The following is a 17,320-nucleotide window of genomic DNA, read 5'->3' on the forward strand; positions in this document are numbered from 1 at the left end:
TAAAAGGAAATTAGATGCTTGAAGCTACAGCCTTTCCTTTAACAACAAAATTACGTTTATATAGCGCCTTTCATGTCAGGAGGACATCCCAAGGTGCTGGACAGTCAGGGATCAGGACCCAAGCATGGGGGATGGGTGAGGGACGGCAGAGAGGTGGGAGGGCGACTGAAGGCATGATCGAAGAGGAGGGTCTTGAGACCGGACTTGAAGGAGGCAAGGGAGGAAGCGAGATGAAGGGATGGTGGCATGGAGTTCCAGAGTGTGGGGACAGAGAGGCTGAAAGACCGGCTACCGATGGTAGGGCGGGTCGGGCGGAACATGGAGCAGACCGGAGCCCGCTGAACAGAGTGAGAGGGCAGGTTGGTAGGGAATCAGCAGGTAAGAGAGGTAGGAGGATGGCCTTGAAAGTGAGGATGAGGATCTTGAATTCGATCCTCTGGGGGATGGGGAGCCAGTGGAGTTGGGCGAGGGTGGGAGTGATGGGGTCACGGAGCCTGGTGCGTGAGAGTACACGAGCTGCAGAGTTTTGGATGATCTGCAGCTTGGGAAGGGAAGAGTTGGGAAGGCTGATGAGGAGGGAGTTTCCATAAGCAAGCCTTGAGGTGCCGAATGCGTGGGTGAGGCAGTGGCGGAGTCTGGCAATATTGCGGAGGTGGTGGTAGGCAGTGCCCGTCATAGCACGGATGTGGGGGAGAAAGCACAGTTCAGGGTCAAACAAGATACCCAGATTCCTGACTGGCTTAGTGAGGTTGAGTGTGCAGCCGTGGAGGATGCTGCCAGCGCCCGAGGTGCGGAGGCGCTGCGCGAGCCAATCAGGGGTCCCTCGTCCAGGACTTGATGTCGGACAGACAGTCGGTCTGGACACCAGTGGTCCTGGAGTTGAGGGTGGCGACAGAGAGATAAGAGTTGGGTGTCATCCGCATACATGTGGAAATTTACCCCATGTCTGTGGATGATGTCACCAAGGGGGAGCATGTAGAGGATGAAGAGGAGGGGACCGAGGACAGAGCTCGAGACGGTGCAGGGGCTGGAGGATAAGCCGTTTGCAGAGACGGCGTGGAGGTGGTGTGAAAGGTAGGACCTGAACCAGTCAAGGGCAGAACCTTGAAGTTCGAGGTGGGAGGAGAGGCAGTGGAGGAGGATTGAATGGTCCACAATATCACCCCTGTCTCCCAGCATCTTTGGACATCCTCCCAACGTGAAAGGGGCTATACAAATGTGATTTTGTTGTTGTCTTATAATCAGGCAACTATACAAAGTATAAGTTGTACAAACTGTACAAGGTGTAAATCTAAACGGAGGAGGGTGGGAGAAATAAAACAATTGAACCGTATAGAAATATTCAATTAATTAATACCTGAGTTGAAGAGGTTAAGCCACGATGAGAGCCCGGGTAGAGCAGAAGATTAAGTGTAATTTAAGTATTTAAAATAATGAAAGGAATTCACAGGTTAAGATAACGGACAATTTTCCCTTCTAGTAGCGGGATCCATTCCAAGAGGATGTAGCTTTAAAATCAGAACTAAGGCAGTTAGAACTGAAGTCAGCCAGCATTGCTTATAAATATAGTAAAATTGCGTGAAACATTTTGAGATGACCTCCCAATGTTAAAGGTCCTATTTGCATTATTTCTTCACAGAGAGTTGTGAAGATGTGGAATGCTCTGTCCCAGGAAGATATAAATGAAAAATCAAAGGGATTTTAAGAGATAGACAGAGTATAATAAATATACCAGGCTGCAAGTCAAGTGAATCAGCTAGCTGTTAACATGATTAGGTCTTATGTTAATTGGTGATCCATTAGAGAACATCGAAACCCTGGTTAGAGACAATTGGATCAAGCTTACAGGGCAGTCTCCTGTGCAACCAATTCTCTCTTCATTTGTGCCAAATTGTAGTCAAAGACTTTTAATCTGAAGTAAATTATATGGAATATAATCAATTACATTCAATTACATCAGCAGATGAACTGCACATTTTATTCTGAATGAAGTGAGTTGGTTACAAGCATGAACAAGGGCCCTGGTTTTATTATTCAGTCTATGTTTCTCACCGATTGGTCCAGATTTCTCTTTTAGCAACTACAAGAGATTACAAAGAAATCCTACAGCAAGTGTACTTGGATAGGTCAAGTGACAATTTTCTGGTTTAGGCTAATTGTAGTAATTCATTTTAAAAAATCTTTGTAATTGATAGAGCCTTATTGTGTTGTCAAAATCTTTCAAAGCATTTCACAGGACTTACTGTTAAGTGTAGAGACTGTATTTATAGGTGAATAGATGTCCCTAGAGACAAAGCACTCTGGAATGGTACCCAGCATGAGGAGCTTAATATAAATGCAAATTGTTTTTGTTGTAATGTGGTAGTCAACTGCAGGAGTGTAAATATTCTTTGGGTACAAATGCAATAGAAATCCCCAAATTGAAGCAAATAACCCCAAATTACATGCAACTGCAAAGCGATACAGGCATCACTGTAAAGAGTTTTGAGAGTAGCAGTCACCAGTCTTGTTTAAGGCATGGATCACTGCAGTGCAATATGTGGAGACGACCTAACTCTTTAAAACAACTTTTACTGCTAGAATCAATATTAAATTTCCTCAACTGCCTCTTCAGAGAACACTTGCATCATACACCGTGTCAGTGCAAAGCAGAAAAATTGGCAATAAAACCTTGCTTTTATAGAGAGAGTTACCTTCTGATAACTAGTCCCATTACTTTCCTTATGGCATGTGCATGAAATAGATAGACAGCAACAGTATTAAAAATTGAGAGAATAGGGTTTGGGGATTGAAAATTCCAACACAATGTAAAAAAATTGTGGTACTGGTTCGATGGACTGAATGGTGTTCTCCTGTTTTTCAATGTTGCTGTGACAGATGGACAGAGTAAAAAACAAAGGTGCTATCTGGATTTAGGGAGCGATGCTGAAATTGATGGGAGGAACTATTGCATATTTGCTGATATGAGTTAGAAATCCCTCCTCTACTTACCACAGAGATATTTAGAGTTTTGGACATAGACCAAAAATCAGAGGGGAGAATATTTTGTCCTATAGACTGAATGGGAGTGGAGATGGAGTGTGTAACTTTCTCTGAATTCAGTGTTCATCTAGCACTCTACTTCCTTCATTAATTAAAGTAATCAACTTACGTTGATAAGTAATGACCTAAAAAATAAATTCCCACATCAGCCACCAATGCAAATAACATTTTGTACATTTTGATCGTGCACAATTCAAATATGAGGTTCAAAAAATGAATGTCAATTTATTGAACTTTTTTTTAATACAAACAATGCAGGTCCATCAGTTAGAATGAGCCAGTAAAGCAACATTATACTGGAAGATGTAGTTATATATATAATATATATAAAAAACAATTTTACATCAGAATAGTTCAAGTGGAATTTTACTGTGTCTGATTAGCAATAGCCAATATAGGAGATACAGTATATGAAAAGACTGGTGTTTTGAAACAATTATAACATTTATCCAGTTAACATTTTGTGGAGTTTACTTCAACTTAAGGTACGAGGGGAGAGAGAAAATCAGATGACAGAATAGGTTGTAGTACATTATATAAAAAAATCACCTGCAATCCAGAAATGGAATAAAGTTTCCACCATAAATTAGTTCAGGCAATTTTAAGGAAGACTTGAATTCCTAACGATAAAACACTCAAAACACATAAATTAAACTACTTTTTTTTTAAAAAAGGTGCCGTAAAACTTTTTTAATATAGGATTCCTGTAGTAGTACAATATATTCTTGCAGAAGGAGAAGAGCAAGGTACAAAAGAACTGGTGCGAGAGTGTTATAAAAATACTGCATACAATTGCCCTTTATTAAATAAACTTGGACACAAAAGACCCAGATTTTTCCCTTAGTTGGGCAAAAATTATAGGCGCTACAGCATCAGACCACAGTCCATGTGTAAAACTAGTGTCATCTTAAAAACAGAATGTCACGAGCCCTGCATGTAAAAGTTATCAAAATGAGGTGAATTCCCATGTGAAGTCTGAGGTGAGGAGATAGCCACCAGGAGGGCAGCAAAACAAAGAGTAGTTTGTGAAATGACTTGTGACCCTGCATTAGACAGGCTGGTCTCCTCATTAGCACCAGTATGGGAATGAACACAGAGCTGGGGTGATATCCCGACTGCATGTGCACCATACATCTCAGCTACAACATGGGCATCCAATGGGAGAAGGCAAAGGGGGGTGAGATCTAAAGTGTGCATTTATTCATCAAGTTGAAGTAAAATGACCACACCTAGGTAATCTTACATAGGCGGGTTTACTTTTCCCCCCAGTATTTTCACCTCATAAACAACAGCATTGAGTGACAGTCTTTCCAAACAATCTCCTCGTACCTGGAATATACAAACACACCCCATTTTATTCAGGGCCCATTTTAATAATACTTGCATTTCATACAGCACCTCATCACACTGAAATATCTCAAGATGAAACAGCGAGTTACTTCTTGCTTAAAAAAAGAAGTGCTGGCTAACCTGCATGGCATATGTGGCAGCAATGTCCCACTGACAGCAATGAGACAAATAACCAATGAATTTAGATAAGAGCGGAGTATTGGTCCAATAGAACCTTTCACATTTGCCTGAACTATCAGAACAGCTCTACTCCAGCATCTCATCTGCAGGAAGAAATTCTTTAAACAGCATGTTCCTGTGTAAGTAACCCCTAGATTTGTAGGACACAAAACCTTTCACAAAAAGTGCAGGTTAGGCACATTTCATGGTGTTTAAATAATGAATTAAACCTCCCATTGGTAAGGGTTTCTCCAAAATTGAAGAAAATTATCAGTTAATTTGGACATTGTGATATTACTGTACACTATTGAATGGGATATTGTGTTAACACTGCAGTTTCTACTGGATCAATAGTTTCAGCGTCTTTAAAAAAACATCTTGAATAGACCAAAAAATGATATTCCTTTTTAAACGCTATATCCATTTTGAGATGAAGCAATAGACTTTAGTGACCATCCTCGAGGATTCTTTTATTTGGGGGTAAACTTGTTTATCACTCCAAATTATTCACTGCTTATCTCTCACTTAAATTTCCCTTGCAGTAGTCAAGCAAAAAGCCACTCAAAAAAAAACTCGTCACCATTGAAAAACAGGAATAAGAGTAATGAAGGCCGCAGAGAAATGAAGAGACAAAGCTTTGTGTTGTTGCTGGTTTAAGACCTTTCGTCATTTAGAGAGAAATGTTCATGCACCACGATATTCAGGAGAAAATCCATAATTTTACCTTTGCATTCAGCTGTGAATTGTTCTCATAAGAGTTAGCACATCATTCCCACTGGATGAACTGCGATTTTTTTCACAAGGAGGTTTCTGAGAAATTGTGTACATGGACTGACTGACTGACTGACACACTACTTTACAACAGGAAAATCTACTCTCCTCAGATTCCTCCTTTACTCAAAGCCCGGGTAAAAGTGCGACAATCTGCTCTGAATGTTTCCACTTTTTTTTGCAATCTGATCATTTTGAAAGCTTTCAAACTAAAATGTACTGAAAATCTGACTGCCTTTATATTCCTTCACATCAAATACTCATTCTGGTTCATTGAGAAAAGCCTGTGAATACAGATAGGTGCTAGCGAGTGAAGCTTCTCCCCACCCCCATTAGTGTCATCTTAAAAAAGCTACGCTCATTAAAAGGGAATCTGCGTACAATGCAACAGTCTGGAGGCTCAAAGTACACAGGCTGTCAACACTGATTTGGATCAGTATTGTTACCTAGAGATTTAAGACAGGCACCAGAAACTCTCCAGTATTTGACCTATTAATGCTACAAAGCAACAAATGCATCTAAGTTTAAGAACACGCAAGCAGGATCCGGTGCCAATGGAGCTTTGGTTAAAACAGAAAGAATCTCACAAATCTCTCAGTTGTATTTGGCAAACGGCTGTCTTAAATTCACTTGTTCCAGTAGCTCCTCCGATTTTATTTAAAGCCGTGTGTTGGGCTCTGTGAACCATGTTTAGCTCAGCTTTTTTTAACGAATATTGTTTTACAGATGCCAAAAATGTACCAGAATACTTCATATCAAATACCAATACAAATTCCAATTCACTTTAAATAAATACACACCAATACCCGCATTGAAACATTCCAGTCAATTATTTTCAGTTTCTTCAGACATTACCATCATATTCCTGAGGGATCGCACTTAGTCAAAGGACCCTATTAGTTTGTCTTGCCGTTTGTGTTGCATAGAGAATCAGAACATATTCAACCCAAAGTTACTGACTTGGTCTGGTTTTGATGCTACTGTCATGGCGCTTTTTTAAAAAAATCTGACAGTTTTGAAAGCTTTTAAACTAAAATGTACTGAAATTGATGCCAAGGTTTACATGCTTCCAACCCCCACTGGGATTTTCCGATGTTTAACCAGCGTGGAAGACGAGGCACAAAGGGATGCATTCCAAATAGTCATTTCTATTTAACTTCAAGTCGATCGTTTGTAATAATTATGTCCAGTCGTCTTTCTCCTAATTTATACACACTGCATAAAGTTTGAAGCTTGGCCATGGTGCCTAAAGTCCACTTTGTACTACATTATCTGTCAGATATACATAGGAATCCCATTTATTTGCTGGATTTTTTTTAAAAATGCTGTTTTATTGTATTTCAATATCCCAAGCCCTCGGTTTTCCTTTTCAGTCTAACAGGGCCAGAAACTGGGGAATCCCACTAATAGGCATTATATCAGGTTCACAGTGGAAATTATATAGAATCCAACTTGCCTACAAAAGAGCCAGTTATATCTTTGTGGACTAGGTCAGATGAAAATTGGGAATCCAGTAGCAACTTGGTTGTATCTTTGTGGCATGTACTTAAATTGGATGGAGTTTACTTTCCAAAGAGATCAATCTCAGATAACTAACACCAGCCAGTTATTTGACACCCATTTGTTTACTTGACAAATATCAATGATCACACTGTTTCTGCTCATATACATTGTATTCTGGTACACTATATAAGAGAATTTCAATATTTAATATGTATCAAACCTTACAAAAAGGCCACATTCCTTATCTTTACTATTATGGCCTTGATTCAAGCTGATACGCAAACATCATCCAGGTGAACTTCCAGATACCACCTTTCAGACAATGTTTTTGCACCCTTCCCTATACTTAATACACTAGACCTTCAGAACACCATTGAAGTCTACAAGTCTGTGGGACATCCTGAGCTACCAGTCAATGGCAGGCTGACTCCCAAACAAACATGCAGTTACTGTCTAGGCACATTTTCACCTTAATCAACTTTCAAAACCTGTCAAAATGCAATTAAATGTATAAAACTGCTGCCGACGGGAACCAGTGACTAATTTAAAAAAGGTCCATAGCTAAATAGTTTGATGGACAGTTTGAACGATGGCATCGGGCAACAGAGCAGGTACTCATCATGAAAAATGAACACAAGGAAGGGGTAATGGGGAACTAGAGTTTAGGAATGTTGAAATTTTATGCCGTAAACTCGCGCTGTGGGCAGCACATGGGGGCAATAAGAGTCCAGGCGAACAACACAATACATATCCAGCAGGAGGCCATCTTAATCCAGAAGGTGGACCAGTTCCCACGAACAAAAAGCTTTTCCAATGCAGCGGTGTCATAGCTGTGAAAAAAAAACATGGGTGAATCGGGGGCCGTGCCTTCAGCCACTACGCTCCGAAACTCTGGAACTCTCTCCCTCAATCCCTCCACCTTGTTCCATCCCTCCACACTTTCAAATCCTGCCTAAAGACCTTCCTTTTTGATTGCGCTTAAACTGTCACATCCCCCCCTTCCTCTCTGGCTTGGGGTCAGACTCCAACATTGTCAAACGCTCTGGGATGCTACCCTGCATGAAGGGCGCTATATAAATGGAAGTTATTGTTATTTAAGGATTCTGAGGCACTATCTTCAGGGGAGTTAAACATGTATGTTATTTCTGTTTATCTGTAAAAAAAAATCCAAATAGCCTCTAAAGACTCTCATTATAAAGCGTTTTGCTTATTATTTATTAAAGCAAATTAAGAACATCAGAATTAGGAGCAGGAGTAGGCCATTCGGCCCCTCGTGCCTGCTCCGCCATTCGATAAGATCATGGCTGATCTTCAGACCTAACTCTAATTACCTGCCCTGTCCCCATATCCCCTAATCTCTCTATTTTTTAAAAATCTATCAGTCTCAGCCTTGAAAATGTTCCAAGGACTGAGCATCTACAGCCTTCTGGGGTAGTGAATTCCATAAATTCACTACCCTCTGAGTGAAGAAATGTTTCCTCAACTCTGTTCTAAAAGGCTGACCCTTAATTTTAAGACTGTGACCCCTGGTTATAGATTCTCCTACCAGGGGAAACAGACCCTCAGTGTCTACTTTATCAGCCCTTTAAGAATCTTATATGTTTCAATAAGATCTCCCCTAATTCTTCTGTACTCTAGAGAATACAGCCCTAGTTTATTCAGCCTATCCTCATAGGTCAGTCCCCTCATCCCAGGAACTAACCGAGTGAATCTACGCTGCACCCCCTCTAGGGCAAGTATGTCCTTTTTTAAATAAGGAGACCAAAACTGCACACAATACTCTAGGTGCGGTCTCACCAAGGCCCTATACAGTTGCAGCAAGACTTCCCTACTCTTGTACTCTAAACCTTTTGCAATGAATGCTAACATGCCGTTCGCCTTCTTAGTTGCTTGCTGCACCTGCAAACTAACTTTTTGAGACTGGTGTACAAGGACACCCAAATCCCTCTGAACACTAACACTATCTAATCTCTTTCCCCTCTAGAAAATAACCTGTTTTTCTATTTTTGCAACCTAGGTGAATAACTTCACACTTCCCCACATTAAATTCTATCTGCCACCTACTCGCCCACTCCCCAAGCCTATCTATATTCCGTTGCAATCTTTTTGCATCATCCTCAGAGCTTACTCTCCCACCTAGTTTAGTGTCATCCGCGAATTTAGATATGTTACATTCAGCGTCCTCGTCTAGATCATTGATGTAAATTGTAAATAGCTGAGGCCCAAGCACTGATCCTTGTGGCACTCCACTAGTCACATCCTGCCAATTCGAGAATGACCCTATTATCCCTACTCTCTGTTTTCTACCCGTTAGCTACCCTTCAATCCATGCTAATATGTTCCCATTAATCCCGTGGGCTTTAACCTTGTGCAATAGCCTTTTGTGTGGCACTTTGTCAAATGCCTTCTTAAAATCTAAATATACATCTACTGGTTCCCCCTTATCTAACCTGCTAGATACATCTTCAAAAAACTCTAAAAGATTAGTTAAGCATGACTTGACTCTGCCTAATTTTGTTATGGTCCTCCAGGAATCCGATAACGACATCCTTAATTAAGGACTCAAGAATTTTCCCTACCACTGATGTCAGACTAACTGGTCTATAGTTCCCCATCTTTTCTCTCCCACCCTTCTTAACTAGTGGTGTTACGTTTGCAATCTTCCAATCAATGGGAACCGTTCCAGAATCCAAAGAATTTTGGAAGATCAAAGACAAGCCATCCACTATCTCAGTAGTCACCTCTTTTAAAACCTTAGGATGTAGGCCATCAGGTCCAGGGGATTTATCAGTTTTAAGACCTGACAATTTACCTAATACCACATCTTTACTATTATTAATTTCCCCAAGTTGCTCGCTAACATTGTCTTCTTGGTTCCCCTCTATTCTTGGTAGGTTTTCAGTGTCTTCTAAGGTGAAGGCAGTAGCAAAGTACTTGTTTAATTACTCTGCCATGTCTTTGTCCCCTACTATAATTCCTTCCCTTCTCTGCCTCTAATGGACCCACATTTACCTTTGACAGCCTCTTCCTCATTATATATTTGTAAAAATGAATGCACACTCTCTCCCTTAAGGGATGCAACCTGCTTACTGAATCTGAGAGTTTAATAACAAAATCCTTCCATTTGAATATAGACCTTATTACGTCTTCGAGACGTCTCAAAGTGCTTCACAGAATATACTGTAAAGTGAATTAACTGTATATTTTGTGGATGAAATGATACAGATGTAGATTGGCAGTTCCGTCCACAAATGAGTACATGCAAGAACAGCTAATGGGGAAACTAACAAAAAGGAACCCACTGAAAGTATTTTTTTTACAGTACAAGTAATTTGTTGAACTGGAATTAAATTCTCCCTCACTTTGAGAAGTGTGTGCATTTTACTTACTTGAACCAGTTAGTTAAGGTCATCATCACATACAACGAGCCAAGGAAGAAGACAAAGTGGAAGAAAGCGTAGCTGTACACCACGCCTTGCTTTTCATTGTGAATCACTTTCTGAGTTCCCTTTTCATCTCCGTCCACTTCATAGTTACCTGACAAAGGCAACGGGAGAGGTCAGCGTGAAGGACAAATGTCACGGGAATTTACAAGTACCACACTGGCTAGGTGGTTTTGATACTTTGTGCATATGAATATTTCTGGTTCATTACTACAAGAGCTCATCTCTCCAACTCACAGGCCAGTGCTGCATGAGGAGTGAAATCTTTTAAAGGGAACTTTTTTTGTTAACTCAATATTATTAATATCCCAACATGTCCCACAAGGTTCTTATTCAAGTCCTCCAGATGTTTAATGACAGCGGGAAACAAAAAACAGAGATTTACCACCCGAACATCCTCAATATATTCATTACTAAAACCATACCCCACTCCTCCCGGTCAGCTACTAAATCTAATTCACTCAGTTCCTTTCTTTAAACAATGAAACAACATAAATACCATTCCAAAATCTCATAAATCTGGATTCATTACTACTGTAAAAATCCAAATAGCCTCTAAAGACTCCATCATAAAATGGTTCACCTGTTATTTATTAAAGCAAATTAATAATAATAATCGTTGCATTTGATATAGCGCTTTTCACGTCGGGAGGACGTCCCAAAGCGCTTCACAGAACACACTGTAAAGTGAATTGACTGTATATTTGTGGGCGAACGCGGCAGCCAATTGCGCACAGCAATGTCCCACAAACAGTCGTAGATTGAAAATGACCAATTTATTATTGTTTTTGGTTTTGGAGGGATTATTATTAGGCGTGTGGAGTAAGGAAACTTGCCCAAGGTTTCGCCCTCTGCCTGGAATTGAACTCAGGTCTCTCACTTGCAAAGCGAGTGCTCTAACCACTGAGCTACAGGACTCCACATAATGTCTGCACATAATCCCTAGCCACCAGGAAAATGGATATACTGGGTGCATACATACATCACACACAATGATAGAATAATTGAATACAATGAGTTACTGTTAATTGGGGGAACACAGAAGGGGAATTTTGTTTTCAAACCAACAATGGAAACTGTCCTCCTGGAGCGGAGGTGGGGGTGGGGATGGGGGTGGAGATAAGATATGAGGGTTTCCTTTGAGCTGACTCTCAATGGCAAGCGGTTTTAGCTGATTGAACTCAAGCAGTTCCCCAGTGCACACTCAGGGAGTGCCCAAGCCTTGTTTTGCACCAACCTGGGCCTAATATTCTTTAGAATTAGGTAAGCAGGGTTCGTCCTACCAGGGATTTCATTCCAGACAATGAGAAATTTTCATGCGTATGATGGTGTATCAGCTCTTAAGCACGGTGATAGATTTCCATAGTATGACACCCTGCTAACCAGAAAATTACAACTCACCTTCCTCATCTGGAGTGAAACAGAAGCAGCATCGAGCTTCCTGCAAAACAAAGAGTTCAATTCACAGTAGATCTATGGACACTGCAATTCCATTGAGATGCGCATGAACCATGATCGTGGATTGACAGAAAGCTATTGGCACTAAAATTTCTCTGTTTCAAAGCACCTAATCATAGATAATTGGGAGTTATAGGAATATAGGACACACAAAGAGGAGGCCATCCAATCCACCCAGCCTCTCGCCACCAAGTTTATTAGATTAGGCAGATCCCATTCCAAACACAACTATATTTCCATATGAAGGTGACATCCTAAGCAGAACCCTCTGGTTTGGATCCTCTTATGTATAGTGATGTGTTTCTGTATGCACATATGTACATGTCATGTACTGCTGGCCAAATAAATCTGCCTACTTTTGCTTCTATGGGGGGTGGGGGGGGGCGGGGCTGCTGGAATAATAATAATAATTCTTGCATTTAATGTAACGCCTTATCACGTCTTCGAGACATCTCAACGCGCTTCACAAAATATACTGGAAAGTATAGTGACTGTATATTTTGTGGGCAAAACACAGCAGCCAATTGTGCCCAGCTGTGCCCACAAACATTTGTGGATTGAGTGAACAGATTATTATTTATATATTTTTAAGGGATTATTAACTCCGGAAAAACAACCTGCAAATCAACTAACAACTAGGTTCCTACTTACTGCTAGGTAAACAGAGGCATGTGGAATAAGGAAATTTGACCAACGTTTTACCCTGCCCAAAAATAATCCAGGGAAATAAAGGTTTCCTGATGTGTAGGTCTTCAGGAAGAAAAGACAATCTTCCTGATTGTCAAGGAATTGACACCTACCAGCCTTAGGTGCAAGCCACAAACTATTATTACTTGCTTCAATTAACATATCTCACAACTCCATCTGTGGAGTGTTGTGTTGCGATACCTTGTGTGCTGTGGAGGGGGTGGGGGAGCAAGAAGAGATCTCAATCCCCCAGGGCCAAAGCTAACACGAATTGCTTGAGAGGCTGCAGGCTGACAGTCAGACTTCTCTATAATGTACCTTATCTTCATGTGTAGGAGAACTGCAAAACTTGACTTGCTGTGTGCCATGCATTCACACTATATTCTATAATAATCCTTGCATTTGATATAGTGCTTTTTCGCGTCTTCCAGACGTCTCAAAGCTCTTCATAAAATAGACTGTAAAGTGAAATGACCATATATTTGTGGGCGAAACATGGCAGCCAATTGCACACAGCAGTGTGCCACAAACAGCCATGGATTGAAAATGATCAATTTATTATTGTTTTGTTTTGGAGGAATTATTAGGCGTGTGGAGTAAGGAAACTTGCCCAAGGTTTCGCCCTGCCTGGAATTGAACTCATGTGTCTCGCTTGTAAGGCGAGTGCTCTAACCACTGAGCTACAGGACTCCACTGATGTACTTCACTTCAAGTGCTTCAAGATGCATCAGTACATGGACTGTATTCTCTCATACAGTCACCATTCTTTACAGAACTGGAGTCCAATCTTAACTTTGGATCCAGACTGAGAATTGTCATTTTAGTCTGTGTTAAAATGATTCATGTTTTATGACACAAGATCACAAGATCTTATATCATAAAAGACAAATGGGTGAAGGCCATTTGGTTCACCTTATCTCATTCTTTGAGAATACTCATGTTATTGTGCTCTCATCACAGCATTAAGCTGCTATTTAAACAGGATCTGGCAACCTATTCCAGTCATTAATTACCCTATGTGTAAAGAAAGACTTCTTATGTCTGTCCTGAAATTGTCCTTTGCAACTCTAAACCTATGTCATCTTGTTCTGCTGTCTTGATGCATCCTAAAATACTGTTCTAGGTTTACGTTTTCAATGCCATCTAAAATAAGTCACACCTCTATAAGGTCCCTTCTGTCGCCCCTTCTCTCAAGACTGAGAATGTGATAAACATCCTGTAGGCCCACAATGTGCATGACACAAGATAAATGTAAACAGACCACATCATTTATCTATATTCTGTACTTTCTGGTGGGGAGGAAAGAGAAAAACAAATTCATACTTCATAGATTTTAACTACGGGTTACGGTTGAGAGAAAAAATGTCACAATGGGTTAGAAACCATGGAAACCTGTCTCAACTCGTTCTCAACATCTGCACTGTAAAGCTATATTCTCTGAAATATCATCACCCTTTACAGAAAAACTTTGAAGCGCTTCAAGATGTATCAGTACAACAAGCCTAAATTAAATGCAAGATTATTATTTATCTTCACAGATATTAAAATTGGATTCAACCACTTACAGTGAAAGGAGACTAGGAATCCTGTATAAACAACATCACTATTTTATCTGGGCAAATGGAACTGGAACATAAAATATTTTACAGAACAATAAGTGCCATGTTTGTCTACAAATACAGTCATTACATTTTGCAGTAAAACATGAATGACATGATAAGGTGGTAGATCAAACATTAGTATTAGTTTATGTTGTTGAGGTAGAGAAGCAGGTTTGTCTAGGACACCCAAACTGCACACGAGATGGGAATTCTTAAAACCATGTTGAGTTACAGCACATTTCCCAGCACTGCTATCCATCACTTTGAGTTAGCACACCAGAGATTGAATACGTTGTTAAAATCATTGAAAGACTTTGTAGCGTATTAAAGTTCATGGAATGCGGGGACACTGGATGTGTTCAAAAAGCAGAGTACAGTAGGGTGGGTATTCTGGAAGGATGAGATAAAATAGACCAAACAGCTTTTCAATGTGTGATCTTCAGATTGCAGTGACAACACAGGAAGCAGCAGGTTAGAATCGATGACATGAAGCTCTGCTCTTCAGCTCATTAGGCACAAACTGGTCAGAGCACATTTAACTCTCAGCCTAACATTTCAGTTACATTTAAGGTGACTCAAGTAGCAGGATTTTTTTAATTAATAAAACAGCATCATTAAAAACATATCAGGCACCTCAGTGTGGGCAGACCTCAAGTATGTAAACTGTGGATTATGCAACTACAGTGTAAAGGCCACAACAGGAGTACCTTACTAGAATCTGGCACTAATGCTGACTTTGAGGGGGGTTTGCTCAGCATTCTCCTAAAGGCATTTGATTCATTTTCTCTTTCAGTCAAGTGCATTGCCAGACTCTGCTCCCTTGCCAGTAGTTTGCCCATTATTAACGCGCGGGTCTTGACTGGTTTCCTGGCTCATATTAACTACAGCGAGAACAGTAGCAAACCCAAGGTCTTTAAAATTATGAGGGGTTTTGATAGAGTCAATTGGAAGAAATTATTTTCATTGGTCGGTGAGTCAGTGACTAGAGGGCATCAATTTAAGTTAGTTAGTAAACGAGCAAATGGGGAGATTAAGAGAAGTGAACCATGGGCCAACAACAACAACAATTTGCAACTATATAGCTCCCTTCGTGCCGGTAGGGTCTCAAAGCACTTAATAGTTGTGGAGTTTGATGGCGAGCCAGGGAGAGTGGGGGAGGTGAAAGTAGGCCCAGTTGAAGAGGAAGGTCTTCAGTGAGGGAGCAAAACAGCTCTCAACAAAAACGGTTTAAATGCAAACCTTCAGGATCAATCTGCCTCGTAATTTTAAATCTAGCCGCTTCAGATTCAGAAAAGAGTTATTCCCACTCAGACCTCAGATAGTTACTCACCGTTGGTTTTACGATTGGGGTTCTGCTTACTCCCAGAGCTGCTGAGCTGGAGCGAGTTGTGGAGCTTAAACTGAAAACAAATTTAAAAATCTTAAAATAGTACAGTGATTTAAGTATCTTGTAGGAATCAGGCATCTTTTAATTTAACACAAAAATGCTAATATTTTGCCCCTCCTCCCCAACCCCCAGACCAACCCTGTCAGGTGTTTACCAGGTTACATCAGCTAAACAAACCCAATGTAAGAAATCACACCCCAATAGCCTGTAAGGTCATTTTTCTTATAATTTCAAAGATTGCACTGAACTGTGGAAAATTCTTAAATTTTATCTCTGCCCTGCAGAAAACCAGCTTCCAATTTAAGGCTGAATTGAAGAATTTTCTATAATCTCCGCAATATTTTTAAGACAAAATGGTGCTGCAAGCTAAGATCAGGTAGAATTTCAGGCCTGCATAGTACAAATGTTCTCCACAAGCCTAGGCATAACAGTGAAAGCTCACCACTATTCTTTGGGATTGTAATCAGTATCAGTTTCAACCAGGAAGAAACAAAGACAAGAAATAATGGCCTGAATAATAAGCTATCCTAAACACTGATAATAATAGGTTTAAATAGATTTACATAAACTGTACAGCACAGAAACAAGGCCTTTCAGCTTAACTAGTCTGTGCCAGTGCTTATACGCCCATTCGTTACTCATTCCTATACGTTTCTACTCCCCTCTCCCAAATGTGAATAAAGAGAGACTAGTTTGGTAAATTGTCCAGTAATGTACAGTCTATCCAAATCTATTTAAACATATTATTATTATCGGTGTTTAGGATAACTTACTATTCAGGCCACTATTTCTTATCTTTTTTTCTAGCTTCCTCTTAAATTCATCTATACTATCTGCTTCAACCACCACTTCAGGCAGCGAGTTCCACATGCTGGCTACTCTCTGCTTGAAGAAGTCATCCTTTTATTTGATTTAGCGCCTTATCACATTGTCGAAGTGTCTCAAAGTGCTTAACAGGGTTTTGATTTACTGTGAAGTGCAGTGACTGCATTTGTAGACAAACACGGCAGCCAACTTGCACACAATAAAATCCCTCAAACACGGATGATAGTAATCTATCTTTACCATCATAAGGCGAGGTTCCACCGTATGATTTTCTTAAACTAAAAATGCAACAAATTCCTGGCGTGCAAACATCTCCTTTTGTAACACTGATTACATATTTCCCTTCCTTGTTGTTCAGCTGATGTATTTTTAGAACTCTCCATCACAGCCCCACTATAAGTCATTAATCTGTCTGCAATTTGAGAGATTACAACCAGCTCCACTCTGCTTTCAAACTCTCCACTAATTAGTCATCTGTAAGAGAACAGCTCGATACAGACATAACTGTTCTCCTCTCAAAGTTGCTTGCTCTCTCTCCGCATGAAAGAGACCACAGTCAGTGCACTCTGACAGAATTTATTCTGGTGCTTGGCTCAAGGACCCAGCACTGCAAAAGGGCACAAACTTCTTAATGCTGCATTCAACCCAACTGCAGTTTAAACCGAACAGCAAGCTTTATTTTAAAAGAGTTATTTTCAGACTGTTAGTCTTCAGTTACTGCCGACAGGGTCTATTGGGTGATCAGCAACTGGGTGGAGTGGGGGAAGGAATGACACTGAACTCAAAAAGGTCTAAAATGCAGCTTTCAGTGCTTAAGAATGTGCCTTGCAGCATCATAAGTTAAAGTGCAACATGTCAGAATTGCTGGTACAAACAGTTGCAAACAGGAATGTTGTAAACGCCGGTCCATTCAAAACCATTGCTATATTTAACTGGCTGGTCCTCTCTCTACCCTTTTGATACCTGGAGGTGACATGCAAGTGACTACAGGCTGTGGCTATCAAAACTGGTCTCATAACCATATGCCTTGCTGGATAATCCTGGACATAGCGTCACCCTGGCTCAGTTGGTAGCTCTCACCTCAGAGTCGAAAA

At 40.5% G+C, this 17,320-nt stretch overlaps 1 protein-coding gene across 1 annotated transcript in view; it reads right to left on the minus strand.

The window, feature by feature from the left end:
- Positions 1-3,242: 3,242 nt before the first annotated feature.
- serinc5 (serine incorporator 5) overlaps positions 3,243-17,320 on the minus strand; it is a 47,321-nt gene continuing 33,243 nt past the window's right edge. Inside the window, exons 9-12 of the mRNA XM_042334874.1 lie at positions 15,345-15,414; positions 11,670-11,709; positions 10,215-10,362; positions 3,243-7,655 (exon numbers count right to left, since the gene is read on the minus strand). Of these exons, the coding sequence (XP_042190808.1) occupies positions 7,505-7,655; positions 10,215-10,362; positions 11,670-11,709; positions 15,345-15,414 (409 nt within the window). The 3' untranslated portion in view covers positions 3,243-7,504. The remainder of the gene's footprint in view (positions 7,656-10,214; positions 10,363-11,669; positions 11,710-15,344; positions 15,415-17,320) is intronic.

Source organism: Callorhinchus milii, unplaced genomic scaffold, assembly GCF_018977255.1.
Source record: "Callorhinchus milii isolate IMCB2004 unplaced genomic scaffold, IMCB_Cmil_1.0 Scaffold1, whole genome shotgun sequence".
Taxonomy (NCBI): Eukaryota; Metazoa; Chordata; class Chondrichthyes; order Chimaeriformes; family Callorhinchidae; genus Callorhinchus; species Callorhinchus milii.